The 20,892-nt window shown below is 45.4% G+C and overlaps 1 protein-coding gene across 8 annotated transcripts in view; it reads right to left on the bottom strand.

Moving 5' to 3' along the window:
* Positions 1-280: 280 nt before the first annotated feature.
* Positions 281-20,892, bottom strand: part of CSTF2 (cleavage stimulation factor subunit 2) — a 321,862-nt gene continuing 301,250 nt past the window's right edge. For all 8 annotated transcript variants that reach the window (XM_086964627.1, XM_086964628.1, XM_086964620.1 and 5 more), the window contains 3 exons: positions 12,306-12,383; positions 9,807-9,932; positions 281-503 (listed from right to left, as the gene is read on the bottom strand). In XM_086964627.1, the coding sequence (XP_086820753.1) occupies positions 9,810-9,932; positions 12,306-12,383 (201 nt within the window). In that variant the 3' untranslated portion in view covers positions 281-503; positions 9,807-9,809. The remainder of the gene's footprint in view (positions 504-9,806; positions 9,933-12,305; positions 12,384-20,892) is intronic.

Raw genomic sequence — 20,892 nt, 5'->3', positions numbered from 1 at the left:
AACCAAATAGCTGAAAGGTGCAGACCCTAAGCCCACTATATGTATATGGTTAGAAATAGGTCCTTTTGACATTTGTTACACCAGACCTAAAAACACAAGCATGTCATTTAACGGTTATAAGGAAAAGCTACACCAAAATTGTTAGGGCATGAGTTACTGGGAAATTACCTTCAAGTCATTTTCCAGGAAGTGATCCTTTTTGCACTAAAGAGAAACAAGGAATAATCTGGTGCAATGACGAAAAGCTTTTAGGACACACACACACTCACACAAACACAACTTTAAAAGAAACCTTCAGACGTTTTATTTTTAAACATAAAATATGAAAACAAAACAAATATTCTTTTAATATTACAACAACTGATGAGTGGGTCTGAACAGCACAGTTCCTCTGCTGATGAGCAACGAGACAGAGCCATTTGAGACCTGGATTACTTCCTAGGATGAATGACATTTCAGAAACAACCTGATTAACACCTATGTCGCGCTGTTCCATCCAAAACCTGCAATCAACAAATAAGAAAGAGTGTTATAGATTTTAGAGAAGAAAACAAATTACATTCACGCTGAAGAAGCTTTAATCATCCGCAATGCTTTCTCAAAGAAGCAATATTTGCCACTGATATTTATCACTTAGATTTTAAAACAAACATGTAGGAAGTGGTTGAAACACCAAAATGAAAGTTAGGGTAGCTACTTTCAATGGTGATGAAAAAAGCTAATACTGCTGATGTTAACTATTATCTTCAGGTAGGCAGCAAAAGCAACAAACACAACACTGTAGGAGGCTGTGCAGACATATATGGGTCTTCCCAGATCCCTCTTTTGTAGCTCAGTCACAAATACATTTCAGAGAAATAGGTCTTCGACCTTGGTTTGCTTTGCATTTGTAGGTATATATGCAACTAGTACTTAGTTCTTTTCAAACGCATTTTGCTCATACTGAATTACAGGTGCATCAGGCAATGGCTGATCAGACATGACCTTCATGACACATTGTGGAATGGGCAACCGCCGTGGGCATGCCTTTACTGAAGCACAGGGGTGTATCTATCAAGCAAGAAGCAAACCATTTGATGGCACATTCTTTGATGTCACAACTCCCAAGTCTGGAAAGTGATACAGTGAGATTGACGGTGCCAAAAGAGAAGTAAAGCAGACATGAAATTAACCTGGAGTTCTGTTGCCGGTCTACAATATGGAAATGCACTTTTTAGACTTTAGTTGTCTACCATGGGAATCTGAATCGAAGCCATACCTTGAATATACCTGCATGTGTGCAGAATCTCTTAAATGAGAAAAACAACATGTGCTTTATACAGGTTACACGGACAATCCTATTTGATTTTCCTTTTAAAAACGAAAGTAAATCCATTTTAAAATACCACTAACTCCGTGCTTTAGTAAGTGACAACACCTTTCATGAACGTTTGTAAAAGGACAACAAAAGAAAATTAGGGTAGTCGAGACATGATAGGCAGCCTTTACATGAATTTGAATTTGCAAGGAAGCGGTCAGGATCTCTATTCAATTTAGCTCTGCAACCTTGCGCGTATTACCATCTTAATGTGGATGGCGGGTTGTTTAATAATGCAGTTAATATTCCCATGATATTCAAAGTGAGTCATTTTACTTCTTCATCGGCTTTCATTTATGGTCAAATACTGAACAGAGTTGCAAGCCCAAGCCCCCATAACATCATTGTAATAAGAACTAGAATTATAAAAAAATGATAAGGTAGTTTACAAGTTAAGTGCCCACATTCGAAATAAATCCAGACAATAATGAATGGTGAAGATATGAACGCAATAACAGGTTGCCACACATCATATTTCTGAGATGAGCCTTTTTTTTTAAAGTAAAGCAATAAAGACAGTTTTCTCCCATGTACAATGGAGTTCGAGTTTCACTGCATTGGTTTTGTAGTTTTTGATAATACAACAAACCATCCATCTGAAACTATATTGCTTCAAATGGCTAAAAATGCACAAAGTGAACTCTAAATACCAGAAGCTGTTTGGACTTTTTAAAGTTCTTAATTGTGTCCAGGTAAAAAACACAAAATTCTCCTAATGTTTAGAGTGCACACATGAATGTTGAAGGAAAAAAAGACAGGGGTAGATTTTACTTACTCTACAAGAGGAACTAACTATCTTTGAAGGATGCCTTTCTTTACAGATGCTGTAGGGGACTTCTCTGGACTCACAAAGGGTTTTTAGGCCTCCGCCTACAAAAGACTGCGCACATGCGCAGTCTCGCTGGCGAGACTTAATGGGGTAGAGTGGACATCACTAGCGAGGTTAAGCTCCGCCCCTCTTCTCCATTGGCTGGCCTCCTACATGGTGGGCAGTCATTGGATAAGAGGTCCTAGTGACGTTCTTCTTTCGATCTAAGCCCCGTCCTTTTCGGATTAGGGGGCGTGTTTTTGACTTTCTTTCTTGCATTCTTTGATGTAAACAACAGTCAACAAAACACGCCCCCCAGTCTGAAAAGGACGAGGCTTACAGACAAAAGGCTGTGTGCAAACATCATGTGCAAAGTCGGGAACTGCCCGTCTCCGCCTCCTGCTACCGCTTCCCACCCTTCCTGTAGGGTCCTGCCAAGCTGTGAGCCCTCCTCGTATATTAGACAGGAGCTTGTTAAGTCATGCTTCTCTGAAAAGCTAGTTACCAGGAGCCAATGCGTGTGGAGCTGAAAACTTCCTCTGATCTATGTTCTCTTTTCTGACGTAGTGGAGGACAGACCAAACTTCCTCTGTAAAATACCCGAAAGTAGTAAGAAAGAGGGTGCTGAGGAATCTCCCTGCTTTGAGCAGCCTATGAGGTGGTTTTTCAACACTTCTCGTCCCTCTGAGCTGGGAAATTTCTGTTGGGGAGGCAGTGCAGTATAAAGACCCAGCAGGGCTGGGAGGAGGGACTCACTCTCTATCCCAGTTAGCCTGCAGCAAGGGGAGGAGGTACTGTATAAAGTAGCCACAAACCACGACAAGCCGATTCAGCTTGTTGAAGAAGAAGAAGCCAGTAGTGTGGAAACCCAGCGATCACACGCCAAAGCGCTGCAAACCCACTTGTGTTATCTCTCACGAAGACACGTTCCCATAGACCGCACACCTACTGAACGTCGCTGATTTTGCAGTAGACCCCCGCTGTCCGGAGACAGTTGGCGCCTGGGGATATATTTATTTTTGTGCCTATGTTGGATTGAGTGGGATGTGGCTACTTATGGCACTCTGTGCCATCCTGGTGGCGGCGGGCGCCGAATCGGTAGGTGGAAGTGACATTTGGATTGGTTTATATATACCGCGATTAGGTCTCATGGAAAATGTGCTTGGCGGGCTATGTGGTCTGTATTCAGTCACCAGATATAATAAACTTTCCGTAGTGTTTTTAACCTAGTGGTTGTGTTCTTGTTGTGTATCGGAGCTTTAGCCTGGATGGCATTAACGTATAATCTTACTTTTGGTTACTTTGTTTAGTTTTAAAACGTGTTACAGGTCTATTTTTCAGGTCACTGTGATTCAGCTTTTCTGTACTCTGCTGCTGTTTTAAACTAGCTCCCTGTGGGTGTTTGATTTTAACAGGTTCGGGGTTACCTGTGAGATATCTGCATCCATGCGGTTGTAGTTTGTTTAGGGCTGTGGAAACGGAGAATCGCCACCTTCCTTATGGTCGAGTGTTGTGTGAATAGGCTTCAGAACCAGTAGTGCTACAAGCAGTTCCTCGACCAACTAAGTGACCCTTTTCAATTGCAGGGTTTTATTCCTTAAGGTCGTCGATGTTTTCTTATGCTGGTTAGATTTGTCTATTTGTTGCTCTTTACAGCTGAACTTAAGTGGGTGCGTTCTCAATGAATGGTGGTTGGTATAGTAGTTTGTGGGATCCCCAAAGCTAGAATTAGTCTGCCTGCTGTAGTTGTTGACTTTAGCTCTCGTGGTTATGTTCCTCTAATGTTTCAAGTCCTGTGGTAGTTTCCAGGTACGTGTTTTGTGTTTCACCATTATTCATGTTTACGTGTCCCTCAGACCTGAAAATAAGCTTACACTTTTACATTGGTTGACCTCGCGTTTCCGCATTTATATTTCAACTTTAAAGTACTTGCTATCTTTTACCATCCTAATCTATGGTTTGTACTCCTATTGGGGCCGCAGATCATAAACTAATATAAATCCTATATCCAAACATCTACACAACACTATCCATGCTAGATCGTATATCCTAATGTCCACAGAATATTAGCAAAATCGTCAGCACTACCAGACGGCGCATATTTTTATAGAATTTAGGTAGCTCAGTCCCTGATCCCAGGCAGCAGCAGCACGTTTATGTTTACAGAGTCTGCAAAAATGGAATGCATGAACTATTGGGGTGGCTGAAGTCATATGCATGAGAAATAGTTTGCAGTTATGCCCAAAATAAAACCCAGGTGTGTGTGTGTGTGTGGCTCTGGGTGTGTGGGGGGGGGCTCTGTGTGTGTGTGTGTGTGTGTGTGTGTGTGTGTGTGTGTGGCTCTGTGTGCGTCTCTGTGTGTGTGTCTCTGTGTGTGTGTGGCTCTGTGTGTGTGTGTGGCCCTGTGTGTGTGTGTGTGTGTGGCTCTGTGTGTGTGTGTGTGTGTGTGTGTGTGGCTCTGTGTGTGTTGGGGGCTCTGTGTGTGTGTGGGTCTGTGTGTGGCATTTGCGAGAGATTAAGCTATTGGCATTGTAAATGAAAATGCCATTTATTTATCTGTTTTCAAAACCAACACATAAATGAAAATACATTTTGTCATTTACAATGCCAAGAGCTCTAACTTTTGCAAAGGCGAGACCGTTGCATTGTAAATGCTTGTTTTAAGTTCTTGACGGCTACATTAATTTCTAATGGCAGTGAGGGTCTTCTGACAGAAGGAAAAATGTTCTTGGTACCATTCAAGAAATCCTTTATCAGTGGCATTGTGAAAAAGGGAATCAGAGAAGGTCTTTCCCTGGAGGCAAGAATAGAAGTAGGAGGTATCCAGAGGCGGTGAAATGCAAATTCGACCTGGCCAAATGAATAAAGTATGAGAGCCCCGATTATTTTTGGTACATGTTTGGTCTGATTGTTTACTATCAGTGACTGACGCACAACCTCCTCAATTAAGATGCACAGGATGTTTTTGTAGAAATACATTTTGCATTTTTTAGACTCTTCATTCACTGTTGCAGGAGTTTGGGAGCCAGGTTGTGTGGAAAATCTAAACCAGGACCTGAAGAGGCTACTACTACTCCACTCCTCCTCCTCCTCCTCTTGCAGTGCTCCTCCACATTCACTCCTCCTCCTTTCCTCCTCCTCTCCTCCAACTCCACTTCCACCCCTCCTCCACCTCAACTCCTCCAACTCCACTTCCACCCCTCCTCCACCTCAACTCCTCCTCCTCCACTTACACTCCTCCTCAACCTCCACTTCCACCCCTCCTCCACCTCCACCTCCACCTCCACCCCCCCTCCTCCTCCTCCTCCTCCTCCTCCTCCTCCTCCACCTCCACCTCCACCTCCACTGCTCCAAAGGTAGGCAGAGGCTAAAGTAGATAATACCTTACTCTCTAATTGAGGTAGTGTCGGTGAGCAGTAACGCTTTATCAAAGGGTAGTGTTAAGCATGTATTGCACACACTCAGGTAAGTAGCATTTTCCGTTCGAGACATATGAGCTGCAGATTACACACTGTGCATAGATTGCATAGCAGTACCCACTCTTCGCAGCGACCACCCGTATCTGTTGCAGTAGTTTGAAACAGTGTTTTGAGTACAGCTTGGCCCACAGTAGCTTGTTGTTTGGTTTGCACATCTACACAATAGTGTTTTGTGAAAGTGTGCAGTGTAGACCATGTGGCTGCTTTGCATATGTCATCTAGGGGAATGTTCCCTAAAAATGCCATTGAAGCCCGTATACATTTGACAATCCACCTAGCTATCCCCGATTTTGATATAGGGTTACCTTTGTGTGGTGGTGAGAAAGACATAAAAAGTTTACTTTTACAAAAAGATTGTGTTCTTTCAATGTAGTAAAGCAATGCTTTTATGACATTTAAAGTATGAAGAGCTCTTTCTGCGACTGTCTGTGGCTGTGAAAAGAATACTGGCAGCTCTACAGATTGATTGAGATGGAAGGGCGAAATGACTTTTGGAAGGAATTTAGGATTGGTACGGAGAACAACCTTATTACGATGCATTTGCAGAAAAGGTTCTTGAATGGTTAATGCTTGTAGCTCACTAACTCTTCTTAGAGAAGTAATCGCTACTAGGAAAGAAACTTTTCAGGCTAAGAACTGCAACTCACATTTATGTAAAGGTTCAAATGGAGGTCCCATTAACCGTACTCACATTTATGTAAAGGTTCAAATGGAGGTCCCATTACCCGTGTGAGAACAATGTTTAAATCCCACACAGGTGAAGGTGGTTCTCTGGGAGGAATTATTATTTTGAGGCCCTCCATAAAAACCTTTATGGCAGGTACTCTAAAGAGTGATAGATGTTGTCTATTTTGTAGGTATGCTGCAATGGCAGCAAGATGCAGTCTAATAGATGTGTACGCTAAGTTACATCTTTGGAGGTTTAATAAGTATCCTATGATGTGTTGAATAGACACATCTAGAGGATTGATGTCGTTGGTATGGCAGTATATTAGAAAACGCTTCCACTTGGCTGCATAACATGCTCTAGTGGTGGGAAATCTAGCTTCTTTAATGACGTTCATACAGTCAGGAGAAAGGTTAAGATAACCAAACTCTGGGACTTCAGGAGCCAGATCGCTAGGTTGAGCGGAGCTGGATCCGGGTGTCTCATCTCTTCATGGTTCTGGGATAGGAAGTGTGGAGACAGGTATAGCTTTTGGTGCGGTACCACAGAAAGTTGCAGCAGCGTGGTGTACCACGGTTGTCTGGCCCAAGTTGGAGCAACTAGAATGAGAGTGAGGGAATGTTGCTGAAGCTTGCGCACCACCAGTGGAAGCAGTGGGAGAAGTGGAAAAGCATACGCAAATTTGTCGGACCCGTTTATCCATATCGCATTGCCTTTGGACAACAGGTGTGGATACCTGGCGTCTATCTGAGGTTGTCCCAACATCTGAAAGAACAGTTGAAGAACTTGTGGATGAAGATCCCACTCGTAGATCTGTTGTGTGTGACGGCTTAACAGATCGGCCATGGTATTTTGTAGCCCTGGAACATGTTGGGCTAAAAGGAAGATGTTCTGAGGTATAGCCCATCTCCATATCTGCTGCGCTAACAGAGAGTTGCAGAGAATATGACCCTTCTTTTTTGTTTATGTAGTACATGGCTGTCATGCTGTCCGTGCGGACTAAGACAGCTTTGCCCGATATGTGCTTTTGGAGTGCTTTTAGGGCTAGAAAAATGTCTAGTAACTCCAGGTGGTTGGCTCTGCTGACGATGTGCTTTGTAGGCTCTCGACCCAGGGGTCCAGTAACAGGTCTGGGGGTGGCAGCTGGTGAGCAGTCAGTCAGCAAAGGCACTAGAGTTATTTTTTAAGGGGGCATTGATAGAGGCCCTCTGAGTGCATTTTTCATTAAATCCCACACTGGCATCAGTGTGGGATTTAATGGGAAAGTGGGGGTTAGAACCGGTGGGGGCCAGTTGCAGGAAGCAGGAAATGGCTGGGGCAGCTAACAAAGGCGGCAGGCTTCCCCTTCGTGGACCCTGCCTATTCTGGGGAGGAGGCTTGGCACCTCGTCCCAGAATGTATGTTGTTTCAGACACCCAAGAGCAGCAGGCTCTTGACCCAGGTCCAGAAAAATGTCTGGTGGTGGCAGCTGGTGAGCAGCCACTCAGCCAGGACACTAGACTGAGGCCTTTTTTCTGGGATCGTCTCTAAGATGCCCTCTGAGTGCATTTTTCTTTAAATCCCAAACTGGCATCAGTGTGGCTTTAATGTGCTGAGAAGTTTGATACCAAAATTTCTAATTTTCAGTAAAGCCATTATGGTGCCGTGGAGTTGATAATAACAAACTCCCAGCACCATATACTCTTAATGGTATTACTGCATTTACAATTTCTAAGAATTGGCTTAGACACTGTAGGGGTACAGGGCTCATACACCTGTACCGTCACCACTGGTATAGTGCACCCAGCTAGAGGGGTGACAGACTCTTCACTTTGCTCTGCACCAAAACACGCAGCCTCCAATGGCAGTGCGTGTGTGTCAAGGTACAGGGCCTCTAAGGGTGGCACATAAGTAATGAAGCCCTTAGAGGCATTCCCTGGCAACAGATCCCTTGGTACCCATGGTACCATTTACAAGGGACTGACCTGTGGCCAAAGAGTGCTAATTGGGTTTTGTCTTAATGCAGATTTAGGGAAAGAACATAGGCACTGATTACCTTTTTGACAGGAACCCAGGGCCCACTCAGTCAAAGTACACCAGCAGTTTGGCAAAAAGTTGGGGCAACCATGGAAAAAAGAGGGCACTTTTTTACACACCCCCTTACACAGGATGACCTGATGATTAGGCTCCCAAGGCCAACAAGCTTCAAAGAGCTGATGCCTTTGGAATGTGAGTTTGGCTCCCCTCACAGGAGAGGAAGCTACCCCCATTTGTCCAGGACTAGCTACTCAGGTAGGCGCACCATCTCCAGACTAGTACCACCCCCAAGGTGGGTACACTGAGGTGGACAGGATTTTTTAGAATTCGTTTTCTTTGGGATGGCATACTTAGGAATTCTAGGACCTCCAAATCCTGGGAGGACTGCCTGCCTTCATTAAAGACCAAGACCTCCTGAAGAACAGCAGAACTGTTCCCTGCATCCTTCAGAAACTCCAAAAGAAGAGACTCTGAGGACTCCTAAACTTCCAAAACCAGACACCTGAAGCCACCACTACACAAGTCACACTCGGCATGAGTTGAAGTGGTCCAACTGTGTCATCAAGGCCCTCCTGAGCCAGTGTCCATCGTGGTTCCATACCTGGTGGACCCACAGACGTCGCCTGCAGCCTCTGCACGCAGGCCCCTTCTAACACCACTGCTCCCAGCAAGTAAACCAGACATCTAAAGTCACCTCTGCATCAGTCGTCCCCGGGGCGTAGAGAAGAGGACCAAAGGTGTCCCGACATCTCTGAGCAGTGAAAGGCCAGAGCCCCCGTTGGTTCAGCCTGACTAGCCTTTCCAGCCAGAACCTGCAGCCTCTTCTTGCAGTGACTAATCTCCATGGTATAACACTGAAAACCTTTCTAGTCATCCTTTTTGCTGGACGGGGAAATAACCTCTGCCGCAGTGGTTGATTTCCACCAATTAGCACAATTCAAATAACAGATGTAATTGTCTTGTGTGACTTCTCTCCTTTTTATCCTGTTTTTAATGGTTTTTTTGTATTTGCTTTGCACTTTAAAACACTTTTCATTCTTTCTATGTGATGCAATTTTAAGCTTGTAAAAGGTCCCTTACAAATACATCCGTAATGATATATGGTTTGATATTTATATTAAAGCCTTGAGATAAAAATAATTAGGGATATTTGCGGCATTTGACTCATTCGGGATTGGGGTTATGAATGCCTGACACATGAATTTTGGATGTGATGGTTTGAATGTAGAACAGATGAGAGTAGTGTGGACACAAAGGTAAAAATGTACGACTTGACAGTCTTTCATCGAGCCCTGTACCTTTGGATTGTGGGGTCCCTCTCATTGCACTTACTTAGATTTCAATTTATACCGGAATCCTTACAATCTCTGCTGCAAAGGTAATTATGTCTGCATTTACAGGAAATGTGTACTCTCTCATCGGCAACCTAGTCAACAAAATGTTCACTCACATAGGTGTTTTCCAAATAGTCAGACTCACCAATCACGGTGCACCAGTGGATTTCTGTATCTGCTCCTTCAAGATAAGGATGCTTTGTCTTTGTTCTGGTGGTAACATAGCAATCTGGTCTGGCGTTAACTGAAGAACCTGCATGATCAGTGCAGCCTGCAGAGAGGAAGTTAGAACATAGTCAGACACTAAATACTTTATATAATTTAATTCTATAATCCACAACTAAAAATATGTTCAAGCATCGTGTGTTTTTATCCCATTGTTTTAACACCACAATAAAGTTTCCTTGCTGCTAGCCTACAGTGTAGGCTAGAGAGTGTACGAACGAGGCAGAGACGCGGCTCCGTCGAGTAAGAGAACATATCCAGTTCGGGGGAGGAATCGAGTTACCCTATGCCCGTTCAAGGAAAGTTTTAAAATACCATAAGATACACAACCAAAAATTGCCCAGTAGATAAAAAAGATGAGAGAAAGACATCCCAATACAAGGAGCTCCTGTTTAAGGAGAGAGGACGTAGTTACAAAAGATTGCAGAATCAGAGTGCAACGCTACGCAGATCCCATTCTGGATCGCTTTCCACAGAAAGTGGGGAGAAGGTGCATTTTAACCACTTTCTGAAAACCCCAACAAAAGAAGTCCTGAAGAAGGTGCCACAGAATCAAATGTACTGCACCGAAACGCGTCGACGCATTTTTTTCTGATATAGAGAATCCAACCAGGGCCCGGTAAACACTGGATGGACATGCAATATTGCTACTAATGTTTACAGAAGCTAAAACAACATAGGCCTGTGGATCTATTAATACACAGTGGCAGAGATATCCAGAAGCCATAGTAGTACTAGGGGTTTTTTACAGTGTAATTTGTGTTCCATGTCTATTGCCTATGAACTGCTGAAATGTCTCTATTGGTCTTGTAAACATTTTTTTTATTGTGTCTGAAAAGTATTGGTTTCGAATGTTTATGATTTCTCAAGGAATATTTCTTTGATTTTAACTGTCTTGTATTTTAATTGTTCAGATTCATGGTTTTTAATAAAATAAGACTGTAAACGATTTTATTTCTTTGTGGAAATTATCATATATTCCCCATAACACAGTGAACTATAGGTTCTTTTCCGTGTCGTTGTATATGTGTGTTTACACGGGCTTGTGAGGTTCATGAGCGCACTCCAGGGATTTCCCTTTGACTTGCTAGCCTACAGTGTACAGTTCCTACCTCCCCATTACTGTAATTCATGGACATTAGCATTCTATATGGTAATACTTGATAATATCCACATTTCTGCTTTTGTTGCTTCTCATAAAAGCAAGCACTTTGAATAATGTTAATATCAAAGTTTCAGATCTTTTCTTCTAGCATTTTCTTAATTACTTTTTTCCCTCATGGGATATGACCTTCAAATGATCAGATTGGAAACCTTGTTATCAGTACGGTGTATCATTGGCCAACTCAATCTTAAACTCAAATTTAAGAAACCTTAAAGGTTACCAAGTCATTTTAAGACTCGTTCAAAAGAAGGATCCCCATGCAAGTCTGGACAAAACTCAGTTTTCACAGATGTTTAAGGAGGCAGCATTGAAGCAAACATATTGCCAGTCCTAGCAGCATCCCAATATTTTAGTCAAACAGGTCTTTTTTTCTGTCACCACCTCCAAGATGGGGAGAAACGCCCTTGAGTATAGGGACCCTAAGATGAGCCGGCTTTGTAATTATGGTCTTAAAAATGCAGTGCATCTGAGGAAACAGTATAGCAACTTTCTTTCATTCCACGAAAACCCCAGAAAATCAGATCTCTTTTTTTACAACCTGTGTAGATTCACTGAAACACAACATATCACAAGTAATGTGAATGCACAAACAATAAATGTATTTGGAAAGTGCAACTTCCCCATATCTTATTTTTGTGCTGAACAACAGATGCGTATTGTCACCTGACTCAATAGTGCTAACCTAACCTAAAGGTGTATTTGCAAAGCTATGTTCACCCAATGGTATCTTGGCACTGAATAACAGATGTTTATTGTTACCAAACTCAATGGTACTCATTTTATCGACCTCAGAAGGATAAAAGGCTGAGTGGACCTGCTGGGATTTGAATTTGTGTCCATGTGGTCGAACACAGGCCCCTACAGTTGACACAGTCCACTAAGCTCCAATAAGCTAGTCGTCTAAGCTAGTCCTTGACCTGCATGGATTAGAACCTGGGAAAAAATGTAGTGGGAAGAGTACCCCCCCTTCCCTGAACAGCGAAAGGATTTCTACATTACATACATTTGAAAGGACTTCCTCTACCAACATTCTCCATCATGGGAGTCTCAGACTATAGTACTGTTGAATTGTTTTCCAGTTGTTCGTGAAGAAACATTTGTACAGCATCTGTTGGGAGGATCCCATGCAGGGAAGCAGAGTCCAGGATATGACACAAACATGGTATGGATTTCACTACATAAGAATACACAGGGTTCTATTACATTGGATTTCTGAAGTACGTTACTGTTCTAAGCACACTGCCATTTTCTTACCTTCTCATGATCTTGGGGTGTTACTTGGTTCTGTCCAGGACTGAAGCCCCCTTGACCTCCGCCCTGAATACTAGGAACCTGAAATGGAATGAAATGCATATTTATAAAGCGCTCGACTGCCCAGATGCGTCTTGGCACTGCCAATACTTAAGGAAGCGAAAAAACAGAAGCATAGTTTATACTAGGGGAGCAGTCATGTTCAAAGAAATCTATAGGTAGAACAGCTATGTTTTTAATGCTTTCCTAAATTGGAGAAGACCTGTCAGCAGAAACAGATTAATAAAACATTTATGACTCCAACAGAGTATGGGTATACTAGAACAATCTGCACAAACTCATTAGTAATTTCCAGTTTCATTCTCTAAAACTAGCTTGTTTCACATATGGGCTGAGGGCTGCAACATGGTCCTCCCTAAAGCCCATTCATGTGACCGTGGAGAACGTTTTTTTTTTAAGGACTTTACAACTGCCCTGTTCCAAAAAAAAGGCGATCCATGCCCACTGCAAGCTGCTCTGGCTAGTAAAAACAGCAGAAACCTTTTAATTGCAGAGGATTAGGCTGGTGTTAAGAGGCCTTTTATTCTAATTTCCACCAGGGAAAAAACAGATTCACACTTTTCCATGAGATGACCCAACCATCAATACTACTATCTATCCAATCACGAGCATTCTATTTTCAGGCCTTGTAAAACGTCAAAAGAATCCTTGCATGAACTTAAAGAAAAAGTTGTCCATGCAATATACCCTTCTCTGCCCCGGGGATATCAACCCCAAACACACAATATTTCAAATGTAAACAGGTAAAAAGTCTGGTGGCGCTGGCAAGCACCCCCACCCCATCCCAATACTCTAAGAGCTTTCTGGGAGGTGGTCACACCTCCCTGTGACAGGAAATCTATTGTTCCCCTGCTCATGCCTGGATCAGCAGCAGGTGGGAAGAATCATGTCTGTGGTCCGCAGCAGCACTAGATTTCAGTTAGACCATGAAAGGCTGGTACAGGGAATACAGGGGGGCTCCAACTGCTCATTAAATAATATAATTAATCATTTGGTGGATGTACCACTCCCACGCTCTACAGATCTAAATTCAACTAATAATAGATGGATAAAATGGGCTAGAATAGTGGTTCAATCAGATCTTAGGGCTGAAATGAACAGGGCCCTGCCAGACGCCATAATGAATCTAGACAATCCTATGATTCTGCAGGATAAAAACTCTTTTTAATACAGTTGGTAAATGTTTCATACGGAACCATTCTGGCGGCACAATGTGGGTAAAACGTGGTTCTGCATGGTATAACTAAGACGAGTTTAAAATGAGCTACGCAAACCCCTGGACAGTGGCACTAATGATCTTATTAGAGCTAAAAGGAAGCAGCAATATAAGCTGGTTCAGGCTAAAAGCTCACAATGATTGGGGCACCGATTTGGGAACACCTTTATGATGCAACAATAATTAAGGATGCTAGGAAATGTTGGTGATTGGTGGCTAGTGGGGGTGGGGAGCACCTTAAGCCATTTGAGGACTCTATTCACCCAGAGTTCTGGCACAAGCATTTTTCTAATTTGAATGATCGACCCCTGGTGGTGGATGTGGATGACCGGGTCCCCTTATACCTTGGGACACAAGCACTCTCTTCATCTTCAACTATAGAGTTAAATGAAATCATGAGTGCAGTCAAGGGTATCATCTTCGGCAAAGCTGCAGGGCCTGAGAAGGTTCCTGGAGGCCTTTTCCGATCAGACACAGAGATTGGGCCATACATATAAACAAACTCTCCAATGCAATACTCAGAGGGGTGGGGATTGGGGGGGGGAGGGGGAGGGGGTAGGGTAGGTTGCACATTCCAAGTAAATGGAAAGCAACATAGAATGTACCAGTCTCTGAGTCTCTTTTAAACTACAGACCTTTCTGGGAAAAGACATATTGACGTTTCCTAGAAGGTCTTCTGCAGGCAGATCTTAACCCCTTGTGTGCGCGTGAGTTGTCAGACACCACAGTGCTGGTGTGCGTTTGACGACTCCCAGCCATCCGTGCACATTGAACTGGAAATCCCTCTGGTGGGGACACCAGAGGTATTCCCCCCACAGCCTTTGGAGCTGGGTAAGAGCTTCCCCAGCTTCCGAGACCGTATCCTTGGTTTCTCTGTAATTATGATCAGCGCGCATGTCGTGCTGACGTCATTTCAGAGAAACCAAAACTGAAATGAGCTGATCAGCTCATTTCAATTTCACTTTCTGCATGCTCTTGGGGCTATCTTAGCCCCCGGAGCAGGTAGAAAAACAGGAGATGTGTCATTGGAAAGGGGAGAATCTCCTCTTTCCAATGGTACCCCTCCGAAGTGGATCCTTGCTTGGTGATCGCCGGAGGAGGGCGTTCACAAGGAGGGATCCACCCACTGGACATCAGGGAGGGAGGAGCAGCCCCTAAGGCCCCCCCTCCTCCCCGAGGCAGATGAGGGCAGAAGCCCTATAGGCACCTGGGAATTTGCTTTTTTATATGTAGGAGTGGGGGCTGCCTAAAATTGCCATGCCAATAACCCCCCCCCCCTTCACCACCCAAAAAAATTTGCCACAGTAGTTTTGACCCCTGCCGGGAGGCAGATTGGGCAATAGTCCCTGATCTGCCCCACGGGGGGAGGAGACAGAAAGCCCACTAGGCACCAGGAATTCTTTTTTTTATATGTAGGAGTGGGGGCATGCTAATACCAACACCCACCCCCAACAAACTATTTCTTTCTGCCCCACCCCCCAGAAGGCAGATTGGGGCAATATCCCCTATTCAGGTGGGTAAGGGGCGGGGGGGGGGCACTGAGAGCCCACTAGTCACCAGGGATATGTTCATGGGGATGCCAGTGAGAAACCCCACAGGCTAAGGGTCGCTCCCTTTTTTTTAGGCACATATTTTGGCTGTTTCAGATATTTTGAGCCTCATCTGCACCCCAGTGGGGCAGAAAACCACTAGAAACCAGGGAGAGTTTCTGTGTGTGTGTGAACTGGAGTTTGGCTGACTGAGTGTACTGACCTGGAGCTGGCATTTTGCTGGCGGCGTGTGTGGACCTACACTTGGTTAATGGTGTGGGTGGACTCGCGTTTGATGATGGTGTGCGTAGATTGGTGCGTGCCTGGTGATGTGCGTGGAGTGGCGCTTGGCTGTGCTGTGTGCATGGAAGGTGCTTGGCTACAGGGGTGGGCTGGCCATAGCGGGCACCAGTGTTTCCCCAGTGGGCCTGAGGGGTGGTTCACGGTTTTGCAGTAGTGCTGCAATATCGGCCCCCAGAAACAAAAGCAGTAATGGTGCTTTTCACCAGCACGCCCTTTCCCCTCCAAGGGTTGGTTGAACAGCAATCTGCCAGGGCTGGTTGCTGTTCCCATTCCGCCCTTCTTGGATGGCGGAGTGTGTGGGTGGCACTTGGCTGGCAGTGTGCGAGGATAGTGCTTGGTTGACTGTGTGCATGGATGGCATTTGGCTGGCAGGTTATGTGGATTGCACTTGGTTCACGGTGTTCGTGGGTGGCACTTGGCTGGTGGTGTGTGTGTACTGACTCGTGGCTGGCTATGTGGCTTGCAATGATTCCACAAGGTTTTCTTACCCAGAATCCCCCGCAAACCTCAAATTAACTTACAAAGTCACATTTGCCCCACATTTCTCTGTGGATAAGCCGTAGGGTCATCTCACAGACACAAATTTCCTATCACCCAACATTCCCTTAAAACGTATAAACAAAATGACCTTTTGGACCCGCTTTGGGCCCACCTCAATCTCTACAGCCTTTTTGGCCCTCCCCTGTCATAGGCAATTGGCCCATCCACACAAGTAAGGTATCATTTTTATCGGGAGACTAAGGGGAATGGTGAGTGGTAGGAAATTTGTGCAATGATCCCACAACTTTCACACAAACATATTACAGGAAAATGACTTTTTAGCTAGATTTGAGGTTTGCAGCGGAATCTGGGAAGGAAAATGTGGAGGGATAAATGCAAGCCACACCTCCCTGGACTCCCACAGGTGTCTGAGATCAGGGGGAACGCTGGGTGGTAGGAAATATGTGTGTCAGCCTGGTGATCCCACAAAGAAATGTGAGACAAATTCGATTTTTTTCAGCTAAATTTGAGGTATACAGGGGATTTTGGGTAGGAAAATGTTGGGGAATCCATGCCAGCCATACCTCCCTGGGCTCCCCTGGGTGTCTAGTTTTCAGAAATGTATGGGTTTGGTATGTTTCCCTAGATGGCTGCCGAGACCGGGCCCAAAAACCCAGGTGATCCCTCTTTGCAAAACCAGGTCGTTTGGCGATAGGTAATTTTGATTACTCCATAATACGTTTTGTGCCCTTTCCGGTTTGTGGATCCACACAGATTCCAGAACTTTCCGTCACAGAAATGTGAGGAAAATGAGTAATTTTTAACAAAGTTCGGGGTTTGCAAGATATTCTGGTAACAGAACCTGGTGAGACCCACACAAGTCACCCCATCCTGGATTGCCCTAGGTGTCAAGTTTTAAAAAATGCATATGTTTGCTAGGTTTCTCAAGGTGTCTGCAGCACTAGGGTACAAAATCCACAGCTAGGCACATTGTAAAAACAGATTCAGTTTTCAGTGGAAAAATATGATGTGTCCACTTTGCATTTTAGGCCGTTTCTGGTCACGGGCCTTGGGCCATCCCATACAAGTGAGGTACATGGAATGCTGGGTGCATGGAAGTTTGTGGATGCATGCAGATTCAAGAACTTTCCATCACAGAAATGTGAGGAAAATGTGTCATTTTTGACAAAGTTTGAGGTTTGCAAGGAATTCTGGGTAACTGAACCTGGTGAGAGCCACACAAGTCACCCATCCCCTTGAGTCTAGTTTTACAAAATGTACAGGTTTGATAGGTTTCCACAGATGCCGGCTGAGCTAAGGTCCAAAATCCACAGCTAGGCACATTGCGAAAAAGGGTCCACTTTTACTAGAAATATGCGATACGCTTACTACGGTTTAATATGCTTTTTGGTATAAGTCATGTCTTGTCTCTTATGTATTGGTTCTCCTATCTCCACGGTATCCATGAGTGATATATATGTATTTATGTTTATCGATACGATGAAGTGCTTGACCATTATGATTGTATAGAAGCTCTTTATGTATGTATCTCCTATTACTCCCAGTCTTCTTTTTTATTTTATGTTGACCAAAATGTTATCTTTTTGTAATTGTATATTATCAGCTACTGGCTCACCAAAATAAAAAAAGAAATATGTTATATGCCCATCTTGTGTTTCGGGCTGTTTCCTGTCGAAGGCAGGCACGCGTACACACACAAGTACACACACGCGTACACACACGCGTACACACACACACACGTACACACACACAAGTAGACACACACAAGTGTACACACACACACACACACAAGTACACACACACACACACAAGTGTACACACACACACACACACACACACAGTACCATTTTTATCGGGAAACTTAGGGGAACACAGAATTGTACAAGTACTGTTATTACTTATTGATTTTCTAAGCATTTTTGCCTTCCAAATGTAAGACAATTTGTAAAAAAGAAGTTATTTTGAAAAATGTCCTTTAATTCACATGCTACTATGGGTACCCAAAATTTCGGAGATGTGCAAATATACTGCTTCTAAACTCCATATTTTGGAAATACATAGGTGTACTTAATACCTATTTTTCAGTCTTTATATTTTACCAAATGAATTACTATATACCCGGTACACAATATAAACCCATTGCAAGGCGCAGCTCAGTTACTGTCTCTGGTTACCTCGGGTTCTTGGTGAGCCTACAAGTCCTATATATCACCAGAAGGATCCTGCGGACTCAACGGTACATTGCTTAAAATAATCTGCCATAGTTAAAACAAGTTACAGTTGAAAATGTTGGCACAAACGTTTTTTCAATTTTTTTTAATTTAAACTTTTAGTTTCTATAGGAAAACCTTGTACGATCTACATCGCGGGTACTCATAGTACGGCCTGCGGGCCGCTAGCGGCTCGGCAAGCCTTCCCTGGCGGCCTGTGGACATTGCAGACAATTTACCCGTGTTTAAAAAGAAAATTAAAGAGTGTCCAGAAGCTGTCTCAGCCCGGGCGGGCACAGGCAGGGTGAGATGAAGAGGGAGACAGAGCGAGGGAGTGAAAAGGAGGGAGGGAGAGCGAGGGAGTGAAAGGGAGGGAGGGAGAGCGAGGGAGGGAGGGAAAGGGAGGCAGACATGGAGAGCGAGGAAGGGGGGGAGGGGGAGGGACGGAGAGAAAGGGAGGCAGACAGAGGGAGAGGGGGGAGGTAAAGGGAGGCAGACAGAGGGGGAGGGAGGTAAAGGGAGGCAGACAGAGGGGGGGGAGGTCAAGGGAGGCAGACAGAGGGGGAGTGAGGGAGGGAAAGGGAGGCAGACAGAGGGGGAGTGAGGGAGGGAAAGGGAGACAAAGAGGGAGAGCGAGGGAGGGAGGGAAAGGGAGGCAGACAGAGGGAGAGCGAGGGAGGGAGGGAAAGGGTGACAGCAAGAGGGAGACAGAGAAGGGGGGATGGAGGGAGACAGAGGGAGGGAGACAGAGGGAGGGAGACAGACAGAGGCAGACAGAGGGAGGGAGACAGACAGAGGGAGGGAGACAGACAGAGGGAGGGAGACAGACAGAGGGAGGGAGACAGACAGAGGGAGGGAGACAGACAGAGGGAGGGAGAGAGACAGACAGAGGGAGGGAGAGAGACAGACAGAGGGAGGGAGACAGACTGAGGGAGGGAGGGAGACAGACAGAGGGAGGGAGACAGACAGAGGGAGGGAGGGAGACAGACAGAGGGAGGGAGGGAGACAGACAGAGGGAGGGAGGGAGACAGACAGACAGAGGGAGGGAGACAGACAGACAGAGGGAGGGAGACAGACAGACAGAGGGAGGGAGGGAGACAGACAGAGGGAGGGAGGGGAGACAGACAGAGGGAGGGAGGGAGACACACAGAGGGAGGGAGGGAGAGGGTGACAGAGAGAGACAGGGCGGGAGACAGACAGATGGAGACAGAGAGAGTGCGACCGACAGAGGGATGAGGGAGGCAGAGGGACAAGGGAGACAGAGGGAGGAGGGAGACAGAGGGAGGAGGGAGACAGAGGGAGGAGGGAAACAGAGGGACGGAGACAAAGAGAGGGAGGGAGGCAAACATCTCGTATTAACGAACATACACTGATGCCAGTGTTGGATCTAATAATACATGCACACAGAAGGCACCTTAGAGGTGCCACATGAAAACCTACCAGCCCCTGGTGTGTTGGCTAACTGGTTTCGGCCAGCCAATCACCATAGACGAGAGTCTGACCCCTGAAGGGTGAGAGCCTTTATTCTCAGGTGGTTAGAAACAACACCTGCTCCGGAAGAGGGTGATAACCGGAAGAGGGTGATAACACCCCCCTCCCACCTGCTGACCTGCTGATTAGCATTCCAAGGCAGGGGAGCTTCAAAGAAACTAGCTCAGTTGAAATGAGAGTCTGGCTCACCTCACAGGAGAGGAAGCCAATCCCCTTAATCTAGAGCCCTTTGGCACCTGGACAGGTGGGAATATTAGCTAGTCAGACAGATGTGCCCATCTACAGACTAGTACAACCCCCTAAGGTGGCCTAATCTGAGGTGGGCACAACTTTTCAGAGATCACAGTCTTTGTATTGGCAAACTTAGGGATCCTGGCACAGGGTTATGCCCACTTCCCACAAGAAGTGGTCATATAGGGGGCATAGTGACCCCAGGGGCAAGTAGCCCATTGACTATTACACCAGACTACCCTTAATGCCCCTAAATTGAGTACTTAAGGGACCCCAATACCAGATCTTCAGATTTCTGCTGGAAACAGAAGGAGGAATGGAAAAAGACTGTTGACCTGAGAACCGAGGAGTATGACTGACTTTGTGCCAAGACAGTCTGCTGTACCTGCTGTACCTGACCCTCATGGAGCAATAGATTCGTCCTGCTGCTGTGCAGACCTCAAGAAACCCGTAGGCCTGCCAGTGCTTTGCGAATTGTCAAATTCATTATCCCTCAAAGTGTGAGGATGCCAGGACATACCAGAGCCGCATAATGCCAATCTCTGGGGTGCTTGAACCTTTGCAGCAGCCATGGCTTGTTGTGCCCACATCGGACACCAAGGCAGAGGAAGACCGACCTGTAATTCGAGGGACATCACGGACAGTGAGACTCACTTCGCGAGTGGTCCAGCTGTCCTGTTTGCTCCTCTGCAGCAGAAACCAAGACACAGTGAATCTGATGCCGCCTCCACCGGACGCCTCAAAGCACCTATGCACCCACATGCCCAAGTACAAGGGAGGTGACTGAGCCAGCAGGGTTCCCAGATACACAAAAGTCTTGACTGGACTTCCAGTCGCTGCCTGCAGTCTCCTTCTGCAGGCCCCCTCCAACCGCAAGAAACTCCTGAACCGAATCAGACTGCAAAAGACACCACTGCACCCAAGCCCCACAACCTGAGGAGAAGTGGACCAAAGGTGTACCTGCATGCCCAAGGACCTCAAGGGTCGCACCGACCTGTAGGTTCCCCCGGACTGTTAACCCAGTCCCTGCTTACTGCCTCTTTCTGGCC

Source organism: Lissotriton vulgaris, chromosome 4_1 (genome assembly GCF_964263255.1).
Source record: "Lissotriton vulgaris chromosome 4_1, aLisVul1.2, whole genome shotgun sequence".
Classification (NCBI taxonomy): domain Eukaryota; kingdom Metazoa; phylum Chordata; class Amphibia; order Caudata; family Salamandridae; genus Lissotriton; species Lissotriton vulgaris.
Note: the sequence above shows the minus strand (reverse complement) of the source record. Positions and strands in the feature narration are given on the sequence as shown.